Source organism: Triturus cristatus, chromosome 1_1, assembly GCF_964204655.1.
Source record: "Triturus cristatus chromosome 1_1, aTriCri1.1, whole genome shotgun sequence".
Lineage (NCBI taxonomy): Eukaryota > Metazoa > Chordata > Amphibia > Caudata > Salamandridae > Triturus > Triturus cristatus.
In genome coordinates this window covers 113659064-113682587 of record NC_140579.1, presented here as the reverse complement: position 1 = coordinate 113682587, position 23524 = coordinate 113659064, and the positions used below count along the sequence as shown (strand labels likewise).

Genomic DNA, 23524 nt, shown 5'->3' with positions numbered 1-23524 from the left:
ATCTTGCATCTGGGTGTAACAGGGAGATGTATGTGGAGACTCCAGTGTGTGCAGAATGCAGCGGCTCGCCTTGTTCTGATGTGTCCTAGGAGAGCCCCATCGAAGCCGGCTCTTGCCTCCCTCAACTGGTTACCGATTCGGGAACGAGGCTGGTTCAAGGCGTTGTGTGTCTGCCACCGCGTTATTCATGGGACTGCGCCAGTATATTTACTGGACTTTCTCACTCCTTATGTTCCAACTCGCCGCTTAAGGTCGGAGGGGAGAGGGTTGGTATGTGTTCCGGTTGTAAAGAGAGCCAGGATGGGAGGTCGCTCCTTTCGCCTTTTGGCGGCTCAACTCTGGAATAAACTTCCACCGAGTCTCCGACTGGAGCCCCTAGAGAGCGTTTTTAGGAAAAATCTGAAGACTCATCTATTTCCTTCAGGATAATGGTTCGGTAGCTTACTTTAGCGGCTCTCACCGTAGCGCGGGGACACACTGGCTGAGTGTAACCAGGCACTTTATAAGTGCGAAAATAAATAAATAAATAAATAGTTCTGTCACGACCGCCCTGCCCTTCCTGCTTCTTGCGGTTAAGCCAATTCCAAAAAGGGGAACAGAGAATTGGCCTCTCACCGTCCTCGGACTGCACTCCTGCACGCACCCATCCTGTTTCCCAAGACTTGGTCACGACGCTGTCCCAGAACTTGTTTCTTTCACATATCCTGTTTGTCAAGATCTGACCTACTCGATTGCACCATCTGTTGCAGCACCAGTCCTGCCTGAACGAAGAATGGCGTAACTACAGCCCCATCCGAACTGGTTCTTTAGGGTGGGGAAATATGTATAAGGCCTGTAAGCTGCGGAGTAAAGCAGCAGCCTCTTCTGTCCTGTCACCGACGAGCTTGGGACTCTGTTCCATAGCCCGGGCTATTTGAATAAAACCTTGTTCCTCCTACAGATGAAGGCTCCAGTGTCTCCTTTTTCGATATAAGGAGTGTATGGTAGACTTGGCCGGTTCCCCCGCCACCAAGACCCAGTAAGTGGGTATTACGGCGCTACTCCGGACCACAGGGTTCACAGTTCGATCCCCGGTGCCGGCGGCAGGTTAGCCCAGCACCATGTGACTGAGCAATAGCTTGCTTAATCTTCCCGAGGGCCCCCAGCACCGGGACACCTCTCCGGAGGTAGATGTGCGCTTTACAAATGCTGGTATTTCATTTATTTATTTCACTAGTCCAGAAAGCGTCCTGTAGTGGGTGCCTGCAGGTGCCACATTTATGCCTGGCACAAGCTAGTGGAGGGGAATAACTGCTGGGCATTCCCTAACCAATAGGGTAAAATTTCCCGGGGCCAACTCTACCCACTTTTTGAAGGTGGTGAAAGTCTTCAGCCACACTAAACTTGGGCGCTGAGAGCTAGTGGCGTGTGTAGGGAGTGTACTATGGTAATCCTAGTGTTCTCCTGCACCAAACAATAAAATTCAGCTCAAAGAAGCCACTGTACCAACAATAAACCAAGAAACATTAGTCTGGTAGGGCAAAAGCAGGCGTTTCCTGCAACAAGACAGTGGATACACAAGTAACTTTCTTGGCATCCTGTTTCCTTTCTTTCGATTGTACCCCCAGTCAACTTGTCAAACAGGATTTGCCACTGATGTTAATAATGATGCCCACAGCCCCCACCTTCTGCTGAGCTGCAAAAGAATCCTCTGGCCATTCAGGTTGATTTATCAATCAGTTACCTAATTCCTGGGAAGAATTTCACACCTTATTCACACCTCTTTAAATGCTCATTCCTGACAGGGATAAGTTTGAGGGAAAATGCAAATTTACCCCCCAGTAACTTAAGGCAGAGAAAAGGTAACTTTCTAAAAGTTACTCATTCTCAGCATTTATTAAAAACGAGACTTCACCAGTGAATTTGATTTTTGGTAAGTATCCAAAATAGCTGTTTAATACTTTTTCTCGTTAATCCAATTCCCAAGAAACAGTGCTAAAATTGTAACCTGTATTCTGGTTTTCTACACAGGACAGCTAGGCCTGCCACAGTGAAAATTAGCTTTTGGATGCTGGTCACTTTAAATAACATGTACCATTACATTTCTACATGTCCTACTTTTTTGACACCATGGACTCTAGTTTATGGCCTATATGGTCTAGGGTGACTTAATATTCGAAAGGACGGTTTTGGCCTGTCAAAAAGGTTTGACAGGTCGCACTGCAGTTTTAAAACTGGCAGTCAGGCTACAATGGTAGGCCTGAAGCCACCATTGTAGTAGATTGCAATATGGTGCTGCAGTCCAGTAGTGGCATTTAACTTACAGGCCATGGATACATTTTGAACCATATACTGGGGACTTATAAGTTACATATATCAATTAGGAATATGCCAATCTGACCATGCTTAAAAAGGGGGAGCACAGGCCCTTTTCTACTGGTTAGCAGAGTTGGGGTGCACAGAGGTACAAATCCAGCAAAAAGAAAAATCTGGGTGACCACGCAGAAAAGAAAGTTCCTCTAAAAGTGTGTCCCTGGAAGGTACACACACTTGTGCTATAATGTCACTGTTTGGCCAAGATAGCACTGGCTGAGGTATCAACGGCAAGAGAAAGCAGCATTCTAACAGAACGTATGGCACTGACTGGGATCCCGGTCCGAAAGAATAGATAATGGACCAGCAGCGACTTCCAGTAGTCAGTAAGAGGGTGGGATTAGCCAAGGTTCTAGAGGCTCGGATATGACTCAGTGCAGAACATGGATGAAGAGCTCAATGTGGAACAGTCATCAGCCTCTCGGCACTGCGTGCTGCTGCAAGGAAAGTTTACAAAAAGGATTCTTAACTGTAAAATTCGTGCATCATGGGTACCTCTATTAAATTTATATATATTTGGATTATCTCCACCCATTTGTGAGATCCCAGAAGAACTTTACAATGGCGAGACATAAAGCATCTTCAATTAAAGCACCACTATGCAATGCACAAGTAAATGCAACATTTTCTTTTTATTTGGTCTCTTAAAAAACAAAAAACATGGAGCATTAACACTTTCAAAAGCACAACAGCCCTCCTGGACAGAACCCTTCTCAATCTTTTGCTTTCTAAGAAAAAAAAAAAGCAAAATCTGAAACGATATTGCCTCTGTAAGCATGTAGAGTAAAGACTCAACTATCGCTTTAGTCCGCCAAGAAGTTCCTCAGAACCATCGAGCAACTACACACTAATAGGAGGGCACTCAGTTCATTTTGGGGCTCTGAGGCGGTCTCATGATGCTGTGGTCTACGCTGCACCAGACCTGAAGGAATCTGTGCACTTTTTTCTTTATCTTCTGCACATACATTAACACAAAGTATTTCAGTTAATGTAGGTTTTTCTGACAGCAGCTCTGAAACAGTTCTGCAATGCAGGCTCTAGATGCAAGGCCTAGCCTTTGTCCAGGCACTGCACAAGTCCCAGCCCCACTCCTAGTAGTGGCACACAACCTTTGGCAATTCAAGTCCAAGGCACAGAACAATCTGCATAACTACTGCACCGGACAATTCACCTTCGGCCATGCATATCTGGTGTGGGAGGTCATGTTTGAAACCGCTCTCCCCATTTTTCACTCATTGTGGAAATCGCAAGTTCAGAGCCCACTGAGCATGGTCTTCAGCTGTAAGCAGTAGAACCCAGGCTCAAGGTGTGGCCTTCAGCCATCACCTGCAGTAGGTGAACCAGCTGCACAGGACCTTAGCCCATGCACTACAGGTTCTAAGCATTAAGTCCCCATATTCACATTGTATGGCTTTCAAAAATTAACCTGCAATTAAGTCTTGATAACCATCCACTTGCACATGGTCAAAGGCAGTGCACAAGTGGTTGTTAAATACAGGGGAAGCTGCCCTGTGTCAAAACTCCCTATGTGACCTTAGACTGTTTTCAATAACAACCATGAGATAGCTTCTGAACCAGATGGTGGGAAACAATGTGAAGATGAGGTATTAAAGACTTCAGGTAAACATCATGAATCATACAGACTTTTCAATATGTGCTTATGAGACCAATCAGTAAATGGTGGAATAATGTACAGTATGAGATTCTAGATTAAGATCTTGCTGTGAAAAAAAAGTAAAAGATATGAGTCACAGAATATGGATACCTGGGATTAGGGTAGTTTTAGCCTATGGGCATTTCACATTCGCAGTACACCTTGAGACTCAAAACATGAACAATGCGGCAGGTGTCCTACACACTAAAGGCTCCTTACATACTAGACTAAGGAGGATTCCAGAGCATGCCAAATCACAAAGCCACGTTCGCCACCTAATTGTATTCCAAGTTCCGGAGGAATATAAAAGTATCACAAGAGAAGATTTTGGTAGACTCAACCTAGCAACTGTGAAGAGTAGCTTGGACATGATTCTAGCTGGAAGTAAGCAGGCTCGGAGACAAGGCATAAAGTGTTTACAAATCCTCTAGGAAAAATATGAACTATGATCCTCTGCAACAGATGGGAAACTTCTAATGATGGAACCTGCCCATGGATCAATATCAGAGTTCAACAGGAATTGAATCAATAACTAAACAGATCATCCCTCAGTTAGAAAAGTCCTTCTAAGCAGGACATTTGTAACAAGAAAAACAATCATATAATAAAAATAGATACAAGATGGTCTTCCTTATTCCTATAAAATGCTACACACTCGGTGCCTGGTGGCCTATTGACCAGAACAATTGGAACCAAGAGAACAATCAGAACCCTGGCTTAATTAAATAAGATGTTCAATAGCAAAGGAAAGGCAGCATTATAGTCTATCAGTCTTGAGAGACGCCCTGAACCGATCTCAAGCTCCAGACGTCATGGCTGGAATTCATTTCTATATTTTTGAAGGAACATGGCCTGTCCATGCCGCTGATCTTTTGGGACCTGGAATCACCTGGCATCACTGGTCCTAACTACTACATGATTGTAAGGCCCTTCAATAAAGGAGTCTTAATGGGCCATTCAGTGTTCCTGGACATCCATTATCACATAGAACATGTTCCATAGGGAACTGCGGATATCTGGCGTCATGTTCATCTGGCAACTTAATCCCCAGAAGAGCACAGTACCCAGTAATGAAGCTATCTGCAGGATAGCCCTCGTGCGGGATGTGCTGTGGCGGTGCAATCTTCTACAAGAGCAGCAGTCTGGCAATACAACTCTCCTGTGGCACAGCCGACTGGAGGAGTAACTTAGTTCAAGTTACTAAAACTAGATCAGAATCTAGGTTGCCAGATTATAAAGTATCCAAATAGGTAACTGTTTGCAAAGTGTTCAAATGGTGTCCCTTGGGCTATGCCTCTGGTAGCCAGGCACTCTGGTGCATTGCCCCCTTATGGCTTAACTCTAACGCAACGGAGCCCTGCTATGACAGAGCCCCTCCAGAGAAAGAATGAAAAGTGGGGGAAAAGTTTACATTTATATTTAGCAACAAGGACATTATTTTGGTACGAGATAAAAGGCAACCAACGTTGAGTGGAATGTTTCCTGAAAGAAATCAAGACAGGAAAAAAAGTGAAATGGCAGTCAGGAAACTGACTGAGATGTTAAAATAACCGAGGGATGAACTGTCAATGTTCTGCTTGCTGGGACTGTGGAGCTCCTTGGACGACTTTCTGCAAATGAGCAATAGTATGTAGTGCCCTCTATGGCAAGCTGCAAGGCTATGGAAACCATTTTTACTCACTTTCTATGATAAATAGAGAAGCCGCAGGGCTGCCAAATGTGTTTGAACTGCAACTTTAAAATTCCATTTTTAACATCTATTAAAGTAGGCATTACAGAAATATTTTCAGATATCCATTATTGTCCAATAGAAGAGATTTTCTCTCTCTGCTTTAAAAGTGTTACATGATTGTGCAAGCTAGCAGAGATTTTCAATGTTTACAAATGTAATGAAGATCTCTATGACAAGAAACAAAACACAATACATTTTGTGAAGCAGTTTGTTTACAGTCAAGCTGCCCTCATTTTCTTTATTAAACTTATATTGTACAGAACATTTCTAGGAAGAAATTATCGACTGGAGGAAAAAAGATTATCTTCTTTTCCGGAAACCTAATGAGACAAAACCAGGAAAAATATATTAGAGACTCGAAGGGAAAAATACATAAGTTCAAACATCACTTGAGAAGAAAGGGGAGAGATTGTGTACAGTAAGCGGTGGCAGGTAGAGTGCAGAGGTATGTATTATGTAGATAAGGAAGAAGTTGAGAATTCCGATGCATGGTCGAGGAAAGTGGCCGCTTGAGGGAGTTACAACAGGAGATTGGTGCTCATTGGAAGCGTAGGAGTAAAGGGGGTACAAATGGGGGTGACAGAGGTGTGAGCTAATCTGGTGTAAAATGCATGGCCAAGGTAGGTGGTGGCTCAGAGTGGATTATTATGGAGGTAGGACTGACCTGGGTGAGATGAGTGTGGTGGGAGTTCAGGGGAAGAACATACCTTTCTTTTTTCCTTTACGTGTGGTCTTCTTCTTTTTCACAGATGGCACAAAGTCCTGGAAAGAGATTAGAAACCAGCAGGAAGGTAACTTACATCGGTTAACAACTCTTTTCGAGATACAGGGCACTTGGACACACAGCACTCAAAATCTGACCAATCCCCTGGGTCCTCTTCCAGGTGTACCACAGTTTCGAAGTAGTGGATAATCCGGAAAGACTGGTGACATGTTAAAGTTACTATGCAGTCCCAGCATGTGTTGGCTGTCCTAGTGGGTCTGAAAGTTTTGCTACAGTTTTATTTTGGGACTTCTTCTGAGATGCCAGACGTTGTTGTAAAGCTTTATTTCGACAGAAATGTCATGAAAGCTAACAAAATACATTTTAAATATAGGTAAAAATGCAATCACTCAATGTCATAGGGAACATGTAAACAGAAAATACAACACAATAGTCTAATTAGTCCTGGCCATATTAAAACAGTTATTGTATTCAAATGTTTAAAACATGAGTTTATCAGATAACAACAAACAGTTAATATAGCAAATGGGGATTATACAGTAGCAGTAGGTTAAAAAAAACAAAAGCTTTTTATTTAAATACCAAACCATCCAAAGGTTTTTAAAGTTTGGTATTATGCTCTGGCATTATAGGTTACCCTACAGTGATATTAAAATTATACAATGAAGTGCTTGTGCATGTGAGAAGATTATTGACTGGGCCAAGCAGACTTGAGGGTATTGCACATATGTATTGTGGCCTCAATCAAGTTGTTGCTGTGCTACTCTCAAGAGAACCTTCCACCTAATAAGCCACACCGGGCCTAAAAACTTTGCTACACAAAAGGCAAAGAGAGGTCTGGAATCTGACCTAAGAATACATAGGGCTGTGTGATAATCCCGTGTACCTAATTGCTGGCAAATCGATCTTATCCATTTCGCCCGTGGATTTTTGTATGCCGGACAGGCAAACAATAGGTGTGCAACACTTTCTATCTGAGCGTTGCAGCATGGACAATCTCCTAGGGTCTCATTACCGGAGTGCCACTTAGCAGTAACCTCACAAACAGGAAGAGTTCCTTACCTAAAATGTGTATACAACTTTCTGTCTCTCGGGACCTGGACTATATCAAGGAAGGGCTCAAGGTATCTAGTTTGTTTATGCATGAGAAACTCTTTCGTTAATCTTCCCACATTAGAATTACTACTCTCCCGATAATTCACCCATTCCCAATAAAGTCATTTGAGGTAGTCTCTCCCTAGGGGTTCCTGGCTGTCCCAATAAGTTTGGAGGCCGATGGATGTTAGCAGTTTTTTTATATTTATGATCCATCCTATCTTGCCGCCAGTATCTAAGCGGACTATTTCGGTAAAGGCTTCGGCGTAAGGGAGGAGCTCTGGAGTCTGTCGGATGCGGGCCAAAAATAGCAGGGGGCGCTATCTTGCTATATCTTCAATGGACCGCCTACCCATATCCAACATTAGAGGAGTAAGGAGGACATTTTTGGGTAACATCACCAGGTCTCTAAAAAATTTGTGCTCAGATCTACAGAGGTCATAGAGTCTGTCGAATCCCCAGATTTCTGCTCCGTAGAGAGCCGCACTAACTGCCTTCGCATCATAAATTGGAACCGGTACAAAAGGGGGTGGTGATAGACGGAGCATCAGAACCAATCAAACACTCACACCCAGTCAACAGATCTGGGTTTGATCCATCACCTTTAGCCCACTCTGCCACCCCAGTTCAGACATGGCCATATGCAATAAAGAACGGATGCTTCGTCCATCACCACCCGCTTCTGTACCGCTTTGTTCGCCATAAGTTGGCAGGGTATGCTCAGACGTGAGTCCCTTACTCACTTTGCCACTGGATTCAAGCAAGCCTGGCTGAAGACGGCTGAAATGCCAGAAACCGGTCCTAGGAAGCTTGTTTCCGGTCCAGGGAAGGCATGGCTTGGCAGTTCGGGATGGACTGTTCCCATGAGGCACATGGTCAGACTGATTTGCATATGGCCATGTCTGAACTGGGGTGGCAAAGTGGGCTAAAGAACGGTGATGGATCAAACCCAGATCTGTTGACTGGGTGTGAGTGTTTGATTGGTTCTGATGCTCCGTCCATCACCACCCCCTTCTGTACCATCATGAATTTGAAGGGCAGGAGCTACAGGCCTGGTGTGTGTGAGGCGATGTTCCTTTCCTAAAACTCTAGTCATCCGTTTATGTCCCAGGAGCATCTTTGCTAGGTGAGGCTTCCACGACATTTTGTCTGAAAGTCTAACACCTAAATAGTCGAAGGTGTCAACCCTTTCCAAAGGTACTCCGCCCAGCTGTGGGGTGCCCTTGTATGACTTGTGACAGTTAAAGGCCATACATTTTGTTTTTGCACTATTTATGACCAACCCGGATAATCACAAAAATATTGGAATCTGTCAAGCAGACGCTGTAGCCCCGCTGGTGTCTTAGACATCAGCAGGGCATCGTCTGCAAACAGCAAGGTTGGTACTTGGTTTCCCCCGGAGTAGGTGAGTCTGAGGGAATCTCTTGAAGAAAGCTGACCACTAGGTTTCACATATAGGGAAAATAGGGTAAGAGCTAGGAAGCAGCCCTGTCGAACTACTCTGTTGTCAGGGATGCGTTCTGTGAGTTGTCCTTGCGGCCCCCATCTGACCTGTGCGTAATTGCCCTCATGTAGTCGTATCAACAGTTTGAGGATGAGGTGGGGAATGCCCAGCTCTCTGAGTGTCATCCACAGCTTAATTCTAGGGACCAGGTCAAAGGCAGTATTCAGGTCAATGAACGCGAGGTAAAGACTTCTCTTGCCCATCACCACTACCTTCCGGTAAATAAGGAGAAGTCTGAACACCTGAGATGCTAGTCATTAGCTAGGGGTAAACATAAATGTGTTATCTTCTGAACTGGGCTGCTACCACTACCATGCACGTGGAAAACACCCTCCGCACTGGTTCTAGGCTCAATAGTAAGATCTTGAATTGAAAATAAAAACTCCTTTTGCACCGTCAAGCTTAGGCCATTCTTGTGATTTGAAGAGATGTGAAAATATATATATCCTGCAGATCTAGGGCGCATGTGGGATCTCGCTGTTAAAGATGTAGAAAGAGAGACTTCAGTGCCAACAATCAGAATTTTTCTTTCTTCATCCACGTGTTGGTTGCTCGTGGTTCCAAGATGGATCTTAACTCTTTTGTTGGTCTCCTTTGTCTTATGACAAAGCACCTTGATGCGCCTTCATTTTTTAAACGGTTTTAATACTCTATCCCTCACCTGTTCAATGCTAACCTGAGCGATTGCCAGAGGTCAGACTTACTGCATGCATTCTTGACATCAACTTTTGTGTGTCTGTAGAACGGGAGGTTCAGGATTTGCTGACGCAAGTCTGGATTGAATCGAGTCCAACCAGGATGTTCTCACAGGTATGGAATGACAGCATCCATAGGCTGCCAAACCTACTGTGTCAGCCAGTGCACTAATAATCGAATTCGACACCAGCATGCCTACACTCATGACTTACAGAAAATACTGCCATTTTTCCTTTTGATACTTCATCTGCAAATTTCCTCACCATCTCTCATAAAGAACAATAAAAATGCCCCACCAATGCCATGAAACTAATTACTTTGGGGGCTGTAATGGAGTAGTGCCATATCTCTCACACTGTCTGATTTTGGCTGAAGGAGAGCTACGCTACCTCTTTTACGCTGTTTAGACAATTACTAAATCTGCAGGGGAATCCAGCTTCAAGAAAGTCAGATCATGCTCTGGTGCCTTGTATTTGTTTCTCATTCTTGACACTGTTGACATATTTGCTGCTAGAGCTGAGGAATATCTATAATGTATTCATCAGTCCTGGAACAAAAGGGGCAAATACTTTGAAGAATCTGTGCTTCAGAATTTGAAATGTTACTGCATATATATGCCTGTCCTTGTGGAAAGTCAACATATTGAGTTTGACGGGAACCTTAGTAGGACTTCTGAAAATGTGAATCTAAAACTGTTGCATTCTATCTGGACTAAAGAGTAGGCAGACTACTGTTCCTCAGGATTAGTCTGAAATAGCACCCTGCTCCCTATGTGGTGATGGTGAATATCTGTCCCAACGTGTTGCTTGCAACCATCACGCCCTCCTCTTCTGTAAGAGCCTGCTCAGGCGGCCTCTGTGCAGCGCACTTGATGAAACGAAAAATATGAAATCCAGGTTGATACTCGAATAGCCATGATGAGGCCGGAATCAAATCAATCCCGGGTTTATATCTGGTTTTACCGACATTGGTAGTTTACCTATGCCTAGGCCATTGGTTTTCAAGCAGATTTTGGGTAACTACTGTTTTATCTACACTACGTTTCAGCCAAAGGCCCCTTTATGCTCCCAGACTGAACTTGAACATTGTTGGAATTGTGCAGCCGACAACAGGTTTGTAACGTTTTGCCAATGTGCAACATTCCGTCCATCATATTGTGTGTTTTGCTGTTCGCCCTATGTGGGAAGGGTATGCCCAGACGTGGGTCCCGTGTTCACTACGCCACTGGAGTCAAGCTATGCTGGCTGACGAGGGGTGAAACCCCGAAACCAGTCCTAGGATGCTTGATTCCGGTCCAGGGAAGACATGGACGTAGAAATGCATACCTTTTGAGTGGAGGAGCTTGCTAGAGGCCTAACATATACAGTGAAGAGGTTAGAACACTTGCTTCAGGAACCCCACAATTAATAGTTAAAGGCGAGGTCGTAGCAGGTGAAAGCCGAAATTGCTGTGAACAGCTGTTAAAAAGGAATAAAACCAGTCATGGCCCGGGGAGGTCATTTAAGATGACCGGATTCGACTATCATGGCAATTATCTTCTCCCATCAGCACCTCCCAATTACAGTTCTTTCCTCATTCTCTGTACATGAGTAAACACTAATCCAGCCATTTTAATGACATTTTCTACACATATAGATTAAGGCTTGCTAGAACTTTCAATTTGCTACATCCAACCGCAACTATAATTCAAGACACTTTGTTTGGTGATTCCCAAATGATAAATATTCACTGAAATCTCCCTTCTCACACATATGCTCATTTACTGTTTTTATGTGGAGTTCTGTACTTCGGTACATTTGTTTACTCATTTATCCTGCACTGCCAGATTGTTGGTTTACCTACTTGTCTCCCTCTCTGTTAGCTTTGTTCTTCTGTGAAGCACTCTGATACCCGCTTGGGTCATGTTCACGCTACATAAAATTTAGAAATAAATAATTACTTTTTCTCCTAGTCAATATTATTTTGCAGTGCTCTCCTCAAAACTGGCCCAAGCTTTTTTTTTTCCCTTCAGAAAGAAGTCTGATGTCTTGAACAGTTCCAGTACTTTGGCTTACCACCATGTGGGTCATCTCCCTAAAACATTGAGGTTCATAACCACGTGCATAATTTCTAGATCTTTTTACAAACTGGGGGCCCTGGGACAATAACCCTTATTTTTTGGTTTTACTATTGGTCTTTGACTAAATGGTCACATATCATTTCTTTACAAAGCCTGGCAACAAATAAGGTAAACACACAAGATGATGGACGGAATGTTGCACATTGGCAAAACATTCACCCCCAGTCACAGATCTGGGTTTAATCCATCGTTATTTTGCTCACCACGCCACCCCAGTTCAGACATGGCCATATGCAAATCAGTCTTGACCCTATGCCTCATGGGAACAGTCCAGCCTGAACTGCCAAGCCATGTCTTCCCTGGACCGGAATCAAGCATCCTAGGACCGGTTTCGAGGTTTCACCCCTCTTCAGCCAGGATAGCTTGACTCCAGTGGCGTAGTGAGCACGGGACCCACATCTGGGCATACCCTTCCCACATAGGACGAACAGCAAAACACACAAGATGATGGACGGAATGTTGCACATTGGCAAAACATTCACCCCCAGTCACAGGTCAGGGTTTAATCCATCGTTATTTTGCTCACCACGCCACCCCAGTTCAGACATGGCCATATGCAAATCAGTCTTGACCCTGTGCCTCATGGTAACAGTCCAGCCCGAACTGCCAAGCCAGGTCTTCCCTGGACAGGAATAAATATCTGCTTCAATACAATACTGTTGCTCCAAGTAGACGAGCAACACAGACAAAAGAGGAAAATAAAGGGAAGTGTGCCATTACTAAATATTAATAACCACAAGTGCAGCCTACACCATCTCACAGCCCGGCAACCTACCAGACTATGGAAGGATAGGTTTTTTATTCCCTCTGCCACAGTGATGAGTGACTTAACTGATCAAATATGTTGCATACCAGCGAATAAAGTGACCAACTCCACCCCCACAAATTCAACGTGAAGTACCGAGCATGATGAAATCTCTACACCACTCTTACCTCGCTTGGGCCTCCAGGTCCACCAGTCAGTGCACTGATGTCCCTGAAGTGTGTCAGTGATTGCAGTTGAGACGTCATGGACATGGCTCGCCTCTTCTGAATTTTCTCTTTCCGGGTCATGTTTAGCCGAACCATCATGGACTCTTCGTAGCGTGTTCTATGCGGGTTATCGGACAAGAATTAAAGCATAAAATCAAGTAATGCATAATAGAAGCAAAGGGCCAAAGAGAAACGGCCCGTTAAGTATCACCAAAATGTCCGGAGTAGTGCCAAGGCAAAGGTAATAGAAGAAAGAATTAAAGAGTAGAAAGGTAAACGTCAAAGGAAAGGTGCAATACTGAAAATGAAGGGTCAAAAAGATGGTAGAGCAATTGTAATAGTACAGATTCAACATAAAAAGGAAACAAAGCTCAAAATACAGCAAACAGTGGTCAGAAGAAAAGGGGAAATTGGGTTAGAGGGGAAAGTTCAATTACAGGAAGATTAAAGCAGGGAGGGTCAAAGAACAAATAGTTGGAGTGGCGAGGATTAAAGAGCAAAGGCAAGGATCATGGATGAGCAATAATTTAAGAGAAGTGGCAATGGTTAAATATCAGACCTGGTCAAAAGGTTTGGGGAAAGGGTAAAAAGCCAAAGATTACAGCGGAAAATAAGGAAAATGAAAGAAAGAATATGAAACAAGAAGAGTGCGAGAAAGGAGTGAGAGCGAAAAATAATGACTGATACAAGGGAATGGAAAGGAGGAAGGGAAGAGTTAGATACAAAGAAGAAGACTGTTCTGCAGGAGAAAGAAGGCACAGAATTGAGGAGAGAATAACCTGTGGACATGGGAGACAGAAGACTAGGGGCGAGGGACAAAGCAGGAAATGCACGCATAATATGGAGGCTTTGCCTCAGCCTGTGAGTTCCCTCTGCAATGCACCCAACACGACAGGTACTATGCTGTCCTCGCCTCAACAACTCCCTGCTCCTTCGTTCACTGTAGCTCCTGCAGCTGCCTGAATCATCTATTGAGTGCTTTAATCCATCAATCACCTCTACAGCTTCTCCCTCCAACTCACTTCCTCAGTCCCCTGTACTGCTTTTTCATTCTCCAGTCACAGCACTACTCTGTCACTCTATTCCTTGCTCCCAGCCTTTACCAGTAAAGCTTCCTCAGTCACCTGTGGACTCCTACACTCCGCCTTTATCTTTGCTCTTGACCGTGTTCCTTCGCTCACCTAAGGTCCTGCTCTACTCCCCTCGACTCACCTGTGAAGGTCCTCCTTGCCCTGCTGCATCATGTGATAGCTCCGCCCCTCACGGATCTCCTCAGGAGCCTCGGAGTACTGTTCCTGGAGCTCCCGGATCACGGAGCTGCTCAGCGCCCGCTTCTTGGCGCGATCCAGTACCTTTTTTTCACGTTCTGCCTCCGTGTCATCTGGAGGATCACCCAAGAGATGGTTAGAGTCATTACACCGGTCACCGAATCCTTCCACTAAAGGAAACCCACCCTCCTGTGCCTACTGTTTTCCACACCACTGTTCCAGGGAAACCCACAATTCTCAGCAAGACACATTAATCCACCGACATATTTCACTGGTTTCAGAAGCTATAACATTGGAAAGCACACATGGATCCTAGCTCAACTGGAAACCGGCTTGAAACTTGCAGGCAGCATGATACACACAGACCCCGGAAGCGAGTGCTTCAATCCTCAGCACAGTCAAAGTAGTTTAATAAGTCTGGCTACTGGCTGGCTTAAAAAATACAAGTAGTCCCTGTGGGTGCAGCTAAATGTACTAACAGTTAATTGGTAGGGTTAGTTGGAAACATACCATAATGTACTGGGGCTAAACGTGGGGGGATATATTTTCGGAAACTCCCCGATGCCTTTTTGCCAGCTTGGTTAGTGCCACCTTCCTCTTCCTCATCAGATTCACTGAGCTACAAAAAAAAAAAAAATAACAAAGGATCACAAATAGAAAGTGATTCACTTCTGCCACTCCCCACCTCCCATGACTTTGGTCTAGCCCCCTAAAGGCTCAGACACCTACACTTCCAGCCTTCAGCTCCTTCATCCACAATCCAGGGCTCGCGTCCCTTACCTATTCGAGGGCTTTGTCCCTTCTATTTTAAGGATCCAGCCCTTCCCTTCCATTAGTGTTGTGGAACATCTTCCTAGCATCGACCCATCTTATCCCTCAGGGTACTGGACTTTATCTCCCGCAGGGCTTAGCCCCGTCCTGCACTCTACTCTACAGCCCAAAGGACTTTGCCCTTTCTCTCAACACATCCTACCTTGCTCGTCATGTTGTCTGGATTTGGCTTGAATCGTAGAGGATCGTTTTCTCCTGTAATAAAGAATGGAGCAGTTAACCGACAATGGGGACAATATTCTCCCTGAGCCCTCCCTTTCAGATCTGGCTGAACTACACCCCTGCCCTCAGTAGTCGACACTCTTCCTTCTTTGAAGACCCTGCTCTCCTACGTTCTAAAATCCACACAGCGCTGGTCCAAACTAATCGTGTTGAAATTTAATCAACAGAATTTTGTACAATTTGAGGTTTGAAGAACTCAAATATTTTTGATATTTAAATCCAGAACCTGTACTTGCAAGTTAAAAAATATATATATATTTAATACATCTGTTGATCAGGCAGACTCATGGTGTAGGATTTCTTTGGTGCTGTTACAACATTCCCAATTAAGGAGATCTGAGGGGGTTTGAAGTGGGCCATCAAAATAGTCAATGTATCTTGCCAAACTACTGAGACCAGGACTATTCACCGGTTCCTTCTCTACTTGCCTTCTCAGCGGTTCCTGCTACTCATACATAATCAGGAGTCACTGCATACCCTGCCCCGCCCAGAATCATGTGAAGCTCCCGCCCTTCAACATCCTCTCCCTGTACCTCCGCAGACCTGCTTTCTCCTCAGCAGGGACTGCTCCCTAACCCTCCACACAATGAATTCCCTGCCCACTTCCTTCAACAGTTACCTTACGCTCCTCAGCCCTTCTTCTCGCTCGTTACACAATGATCACGATAGGCAGCAGACATATATTATTTATTTAACTTTTGATTTACATTTTGATAGAGTGCTTTTTGTTTTCATCTACATATACACTTGTGTAATGGATAGCTTTTAGTACCAGTATAGAAAACTGTGAAAAATGGTGAAACATTTATCAAGAGTTATCTTTTCATGTTACATAACTAATCATGAGTACACTGTCTCAAGGTAGGAGCATCTTCAGCTCTAGGAAACTGGTTGTTTTTAGGTCGAGCCTGTGAGGCATGCTGTATTGAGGGATGGACTTGAAGCCCCGTCCACATTTTTCATTGGCTGGTGTCATGGTCATTGATGAATGCTGGCTTCTAATTCGATAATAGGCTAGTTAGTCCCTCCTTAGTACCGCATTGTCTTCATTTGTAACCTCCCATGAGGACATCCCCTGTTACGTGTGTTGGTGCTCAGTAGGGTTTAATTACAGCCTCCAAGCACTATTTTGTTCAATGCTGTCAACCACGCTCGCTCGTATGGCTTTATTTCTTTTTCTTATAGCACAGCACGCCATAGTGGCAGCCGTGCCTTTGATTTATCTGCTGTCGCTTCGCGGCACCGAAAGCGGCCACATTTTTTCTCTCCTATTTTTTATTTAACTTTTGTTTGTAAATTGCCCCCATTCCAAGCTGTCACATTAATGGCGGCCACGCACCTTTATTTTATTTTTTTAGACGAGGCACGACTAATGAAAGGGGCATGGCCACCATTAAACTGAAAGTGTGGCTTGGGGTGCTTTTGCAAACAACCATTAGCAATGCAATAGTTCTCGCATTTTTTAGAGTTTCGTAAATGTGAGATCTATTGCATTGCAAATGCTTGTTCTACAAAGGCTGCAGACTGAGAACATACTGGCGTCTCAGAAACAAACTGGCTTTGCAGGCTGCTCGAGGCCATCTGCCTTTAGAGTTTTGGGTATGCAACACATGCTATGACTCCTTTACAATAGCAGACCTTTTAGTACTAGTCATTATAAATTATGACTTATTAAGACGAGAATTCATAAAAAGGGGCTGATGTTGGCTTGGGCCAGGTGACTTCAAGACTTTAATTTTACTACATTGCTGATAAGCAAAACGTTGCTCCCTTTTGAAGACTTTAGGGAGCGGCATGATCTCCCGCGGGGGGACTTCCTATTACATGCAGCCTTGACTGCGGCCGTCAGGAAGCACTGGCGGAAGGGGAGGGTAGAGCCGGACACCTCTCTTGCCTGTCAGTATGTAGTGATGGCGACGGGTATCTTTAAGGCGGTGACTTGTTTCTATAGGCGGATTACTGGAGATATGCGGTAACCCCTGGCTGCCCTGCGCGTCAAGTGGGAAGCGGACCTGGGAGCGCCTATTGCAGACAAAAACTGGGAGGAAATCATGGAGCGCCCTTGGAAGTGTACACGAAATGCACGCTTCCAGCTTATTCAGTTTTATGTTTTTCATAGGGCATACCTTACCCCTCGCAAGATAGCTGAGTACTTTGGGGGGCCAGATGCTTGCCCCCGATGTGGTCATGGTGGGGCGACTTTTCTTCACATGTTCTGGGACTGTCCGCAGGTGACAGGGTTTTGGGAGGAAGTGGCGACGTTACTCCTGACGGTGACAGAGAGGGATTTGGAGGTGGGCCCGGGGGTCTGTTTGCTACATGGATTTCCGCATACTGCAAAGACTAAGGTCACCAGTAGGTTTATTGACCTGGGGCTGGTCCTGGCCAAGCGGGAGATTACTTCCCATTGGAAGGCGCGGCAGGGACCTAATTTCTTACGGTGGACTAGGGAAATGGGCGGGAAGTGAGGGGACTTATAGATTATGTCTGGCTCGACGTAGTGAAAATGAAAGATCGCACGAATGGGCCCGGGCATGGTTAGCACTCCTGGACTTGTTCAAACGCTCGGCTGTGGGGGATGGGGGAGATCCGGTGGGGGATGATGGGACCCCGGTTCCTTGAGCGCCCTGTAACAGGCTTCCCCCTATGCTCTCGAGGCACTCTCTGTTGGGATTGCTGGGAGGCGGATCCGACGAGTGGTGGGTGAGGCTTTGATGTACATGTAATTCTGATAGATACTGGCGACATGCTTGGGTGGGTGGGTAGAGTGGGGGGGTTCGTTGGGGGGGGTTGCTGGGGGATGGGGCGGGGGGTATTTTGGCTTTATCGCACCCTCACTGTGGATTACTCCTGTGGATGCACTACCTTGTAGCACAGATACTGTTGGGGTGAATGTTGTACAGTTGTGGTCAGTGTGGTGGGGCGGTCACTGCACTATGTCCTGATTTGGCTGGAGGGCGGAGTATTGGGGGCGGGGATTGACTGCATTTTGTTCTGTGACCTAATAAAGTCTGTTTAAAAAATAAAAATTGTTGATAAGCAAAACGTATTCGCCAATAGGGCAGAAGTGGCAGACAAAAAGATTGCAATGCGCCTCCCTACATCTGACCCCCTACCTCACCTCAATGGTTCTGGGTTCAATGGTGGGCAACGCACAATGCTGAATCTTAGCTGCTGATCTTCTAGTAGAAAAACAAAATCCGAACACACAAACATGGATCCTAGTCTACATAGTGGACCTCTGGAGCGAACTGGTGGACACCTTTGAAGGATCCATGTTGTAGAGACACAGCATGCGCCCCGCAGAATTACACTTGACACACAGTAGCCAACCTTTGTGATGCCATCCTAGCTGCACCCCTGAATCGAGCTGAAAGCAGCAGACTAGTTGGGCTGCTGTCACCAGTATATGTGATACACTTCCATCATTCACGGTACACATCTCTCCATTACCGGGCCAGGCAAGGGTTACTGTTCTAATGTTCCTTTTCTCTTTTCCACATAAAAAATATATTGCCGTCACCACTGACGAGCCAACGCCTTGCCTGGGCTGATGCTGAGGAGGTGGGAGCCATAGATGCCTGAACTTCATGTATGATGATCATGTACTACTAGACATGGAATCCTCAAATATGTGAGGTACTACTGAAAACATGCAATTGAAAAGAAAAGAAAAAACATAAAAACAAATACCCTAGACCAGTAAAATCACTGGAGGAATTTCAAGGAGCCAAGCGTCTCAGAGTTCAGTTCAAAACTACAGGAGGATCTGGTAACCCAAGCTCAAACTATGGTTGTGAAGTTAAAGTTCTTAAAGACAAGTTTAAGAAATCAATCTGTGTCAGTATCTTTAATGAGGGCAGAGGTAATGTCTACTATGGTGCCCTGTGAGAATAAAATAAATAAAAAAGAATATTTTGGAGCCTGTATCTTAAAAACGGTCATTCCAGACGAATATTTATGGTGACAGGGACACCTAGGAATTGGGGCCCAAATGGAACCCCAAGCTTTTAGGAATTTCAACTGGGAACTGAACTTTAGGACGAGGGAGCAATCATAACATAAACAAGTTATATAAATTATAAAAGCTAAAAGCGAACAAGATGGCTTCGAACGTTCCAGACTCCGGGTGGCTGGCTCCATCCAATAAGTCCAAGCTCCTTGTAAAATAAAATGTAATTCCACTGGCAGGCACTCAAAAGGGCCTACTCCATATCCAGCGTTTACCTCAAAGGGTACAACAATACGGGCCCAGAAAGTATGCAGTGACATCAGTATGGTGGTTTTAAAGGCATTAGGCCTCCTGGGTTCATGTGGCATGATTAAGAACTACCTTTTTGACAATATGTGGTTTTTCAAGGAGATCAGACAGAGCCAACAGAATCACGGGGTCCATGCTGGAATCCTTCTGCAGTGAACCCGGGAGACCAATCTTATGAAAAATTCCTTATCTTACCTGAGCCGTGAATACCACTGACAACACCAAACTGCAGGGATTGCAACAGGCTGGGCTGATCATGAACTATCTGAAGTTCAAACCCATTGTTCTTTGCCTGCCAAAAAATGGTGTCCTGGAGCTATTTGCAACCATAACCAGGAGGGGGTGAATTACAACTAAAAGGGAGGGGGAGAAGCTCAATCTCCTTCCCTATGCCATCTTGGCACTATTCTTTCTAGTACATCCTATCTGCTATGAGAAGGGAACAACAGAGTGAAAGTGGCTAGAAATAAACAGGCTTCCTTACTCTTTTCTAAGAGTGGTCAAGCAACAACGAAATAATTTAAATTGTTTACAAAACACAGAAAAGTTGTTGGGTTTGTGGCCAGTATAAATGCATATGTAAAGTACATAAAGACACTTCATACAAATAATGAGATTCTATCACACCCGGGCTCTTACATCAGAGAGTGGGTAATCCCAAAGCTACATGTTCAAGAGAATTTGTGTTATGGTTCTTACAAAGATGCCCCCACTCCTTCAAAGCCTACTCACCCCCACTGCCGGTGATGGCCGCTCGCACTAGCTTATCGATCTGGTACTTAAGCTTCTGTTCCGTTGGTCGCATCTTTTCCAAGATCTGCAGCGAAAAGGGAGTGAGTGGAATTGGAAGTAATTAAGAATTGGACACATACTTGAGACAAGATCCTCTATACCTATGACAGCTATGCTTAGATACAAAATAAAAGCGTACCCAAGTGGTGTCAAAGCAGTAGTCTTCCACATTCTAGATCTAGAACACAGCTAATACCTGAAAATATTTTTTCATCCCATTGCACGACTACAAACAAACATCTCATCAGGTCCGGTGTGGATTTTTTATGAGGTTTACATAAGTCTTGGCTGATAAAAAGATTATTCTTGACTATATGTTTGCTAACTGCAGAGACTGTCAACTGATTAAGCTATTCTGCGATGAGACATACAGAGAGGGGGCTAAAGTTACCCTGTGACATAATTATGACATGCCCGATTGTTGAAACTGAGGTACCCAACTTAGAACATAAAGATAAAGGGAACAGCATTCCATCATGCAAGGTGACTAGAACGTTTTAGGCAACGTTTTTGTGGGGTCTAGTCCTCAGATTGTAGTGCAACTATCTAGAACTTAATACATCAAAAGTACCAGATTCAGCTGCACCTTGCAGTGTTCAATCGTTCTTTTTCATCCCCAAGACCATGATACAAAACAGGTTGTCCTACAACACGTGTTCATTCAAATGTATATCTAAATCTCCAAAGGTGGTCAGAAAATAAACATAAACAGAAGTCAGAAAACTCAGTAAGTTTAAGATCTCAAATAGAAATAAAACAGAAATATCAGTACTTATGTTTCAGCGGTATCCAACTACTTTCAACTTCATACCAGCCTTTAAATCCCTGCTCTCAATATTAGTTGAATTCATATAGCATACCGCAAACGTACTGACTCTTGGGTAAAGGTATGCACTAAAATACGAACCAATTAAGTGGTACTAATCTTTGCCGCTTTGGGATGCTGACAGTTGACCCCGCTTTCTTCCTGGATTTAAACTTGGAATCTGCAGATTACACGTAGGTCTATGGTGAAGATGCAAAGACTGCTTATTTGGCTTATCTCGTAGGATAGGTCACATCTGCGAGACCAGCTACTTTCTTCTGTAGCAGAAACTCAAGTAAATCCCTGTAAACAAATGGAGAACTTGTCCATAGTCTCCTTTTCACACAATCGGGGAAGCAGCCTATTGTAATATCTGGAAAAGACGGACTGTCAGTAGCTCTGCTAAGGTGGAGGAAACTGAAGTGAGCACTAGTCAGGACTCTTCAGTGAAAGTAATTTCACCACTATTAAGTGATGAAGTCTTCCTTCAATAGTGAGTGAAAGAAAATGATCTCGTTCTCCTAAACGCTTCCATTCTTAGACGCCTCTGTACACTGGTATCTGCCCTCAACAAGCGGAGTCCATCCAGAGTTTAAAGTCGCAGCCGTTCCCCGTTGTTGAAGAAAGCCTTCCTGGATTCTAAGTTATGTCCGAATACCAGCCTATATCCCAACTTCCTGACCTGACAAAACTTCATTAGAGAGCAGTTTTCTGTAGACATTGTTTTTTATGGTGGTCCAACAACTTGCCGCATCCTCTCCAAGTTTGTTTCTGCGCGTAGAGGATGGGAGGGCGGATTAACACGGAGTCAGTGGTGATGCTAGCATTAGATCTGCACCAACATGCAAATACCAACCTACCTGCAGCACTGATATTATTAGACCTCTCAGTGCACACTATTCATCAGCTGTTTCTTGATCGGTTAAGAGACACAGGTATCGATGCCCAGGCCTGGTCCTGGTTACGTAGCTTTCTGTCAAACATGACATTTCAATTCACTACTGGAGCTTGGTGCTCCACAGCGAAATTGCTATCCAGGGTCTCCCAGGGGCCAATTTTTGTCTTTTCTGCTCTTCAACCTGTACATGTCCTCCATCTCAGATGGTCTTAAAAATAGCCAGTGATCTGAGGCAGTACCTGCCCAGTGCCATTCTTGCATGCTCCGGGTTCAACAATGGGTGACCAATATTTACCTTAAGCTAATGGGGAGCAAAATGGAAGTTCTACTGCCTTTGCAACCATCAACATTTTGGAACATTCCTTTACGGCACCTGGATTAAGACAATGGCCTATCCCCACTCCCACTGTAAAGAATTTTGGAGTGAAATTCATCCCCATCCTGTCTATGACTGAAGCGGTGAAGTCGGTGGTCAGCTGATGTTTCTTTCAACTCAGAGGGTTAAAAAGGATCCTCTGCCTTTTTTCTTTCTCTCTCAAAGTGATGATTTTGAATGTATTTATTTACTAGCCATTACACTATTGTAATGGGGTGTACCTAGTTCTCCCTCTAGATTTGATCCAGAAACTTCAAATGGTTCATACTCATTCTACAAGACTGTTTCAAGGTTTAATAAGCCAGGGACTAACTACATTTCTCATGCAGGGATCATCTTTCACTGGCTACCTTTGAAGGAGTGTGTTATTTTCAAATCACTGTCTCTAGTGCTCCAACTCAACTACGCCACTCGGCGATCTTTCTGGGGCAATCATGTTGCTTTCTATCAACCTAGATGCCTAAGATCAAGCAACATCTCTCTTTTGGTGATCCCACATTTCAAGTTGTCTTCACTTATAAGCCCATGTATTCTCGATTGCTGCAGCCCAGCACTGGAATAAACTTTGAGAACACACCCGGAAATAGCAGAATCTTGCCCTCAAAATCTGGCTCTTCCCGACATCACAGTGAGTTGTGCTAAAGCAGCAATTTCATGATTTTTCTTCTGTTTCTCCCTTTGATTCTTTGACGGTGCCAGATACAACCCCTGCTGGGGTTACAGATGCATGCTTTACAAATCCACTAATACAGATACACCCCAACATCTGTGGTAAACCACCTCAGAAGGAGAAAGAGAATATTCCCTCCCAACAGATGGCTGACCAAGGTGGGGACAAAAAAGGGTCATCACTTTCCTTAAGGGTCCCTGGGCTGCTGAGAACACTGCTGCTACAGCTGGTGGGGAGTGGGCACTCCGTGTCTCTGTTTCGTGTAATGGCTGCAAACAAAATAACTTTTCTTCTCTCCAAATCTACTGCCCATAGAGACCATGTATAACTAACACCTTGTCGCCAAACCAGCGAAATCAGAAGATATGTGGTCATTTACAGCCTAACCATATACATTCACAGACGCCATCTTCATCTTCGGTGGGGAGCTTATGAACAAACACCTCCATCTCTTTGTGGCGGAAGGGTTCATATGAACCAGTGGCCCTCAAAGTCAAGGTGCTGGTGTTAAACACGTCCTTACCCCGATGATCTCTTTTCTTTTTCTAGTGGT

The 23524-nt window shown here is 44.5% G+C and overlaps 2 protein-coding genes across 4 annotated transcripts in view; one reads left to right on the top strand and one right to left on the bottom strand.

The window, feature by feature from the left end:
* Window positions 1-23524, top strand: part of LOC146869698 (saoe class I histocompatibility antigen, A alpha chain-like) — a 274622-nt gene that overhangs the window by 188335 nt on the left and 62763 nt on the right. The gene's annotated exons all lie outside the window — the stretch shown is intronic.
* NGDN (neuroguidin) overlaps window positions 2966-23524 on the bottom strand; it is a 36963-nt gene continuing 16404 nt past the window's right edge. Inside the window, exons 5-11 of the mRNA XM_085612529.1 lie at window positions 20163-20247; window positions 15090-15142; window positions 14627-14735; window positions 14061-14229; window positions 12810-12966; window positions 6446-6500; window positions 2966-6058 (exon numbers count right to left, since the gene is read on the bottom strand). Of these exons, the coding sequence (XP_085468655.1) occupies window positions 6039-6058; window positions 6446-6500; window positions 12810-12966; window positions 14061-14229; window positions 14627-14735; window positions 15090-15142; window positions 20163-20247 (648 nt within the window). The 3' untranslated portion in view covers window positions 2966-6038. The remainder of the gene's footprint in view (window positions 6059-6445; window positions 6501-12809; window positions 12967-14060; window positions 14230-14626; window positions 14736-15089; window positions 15143-20162; window positions 20248-23524) is intronic.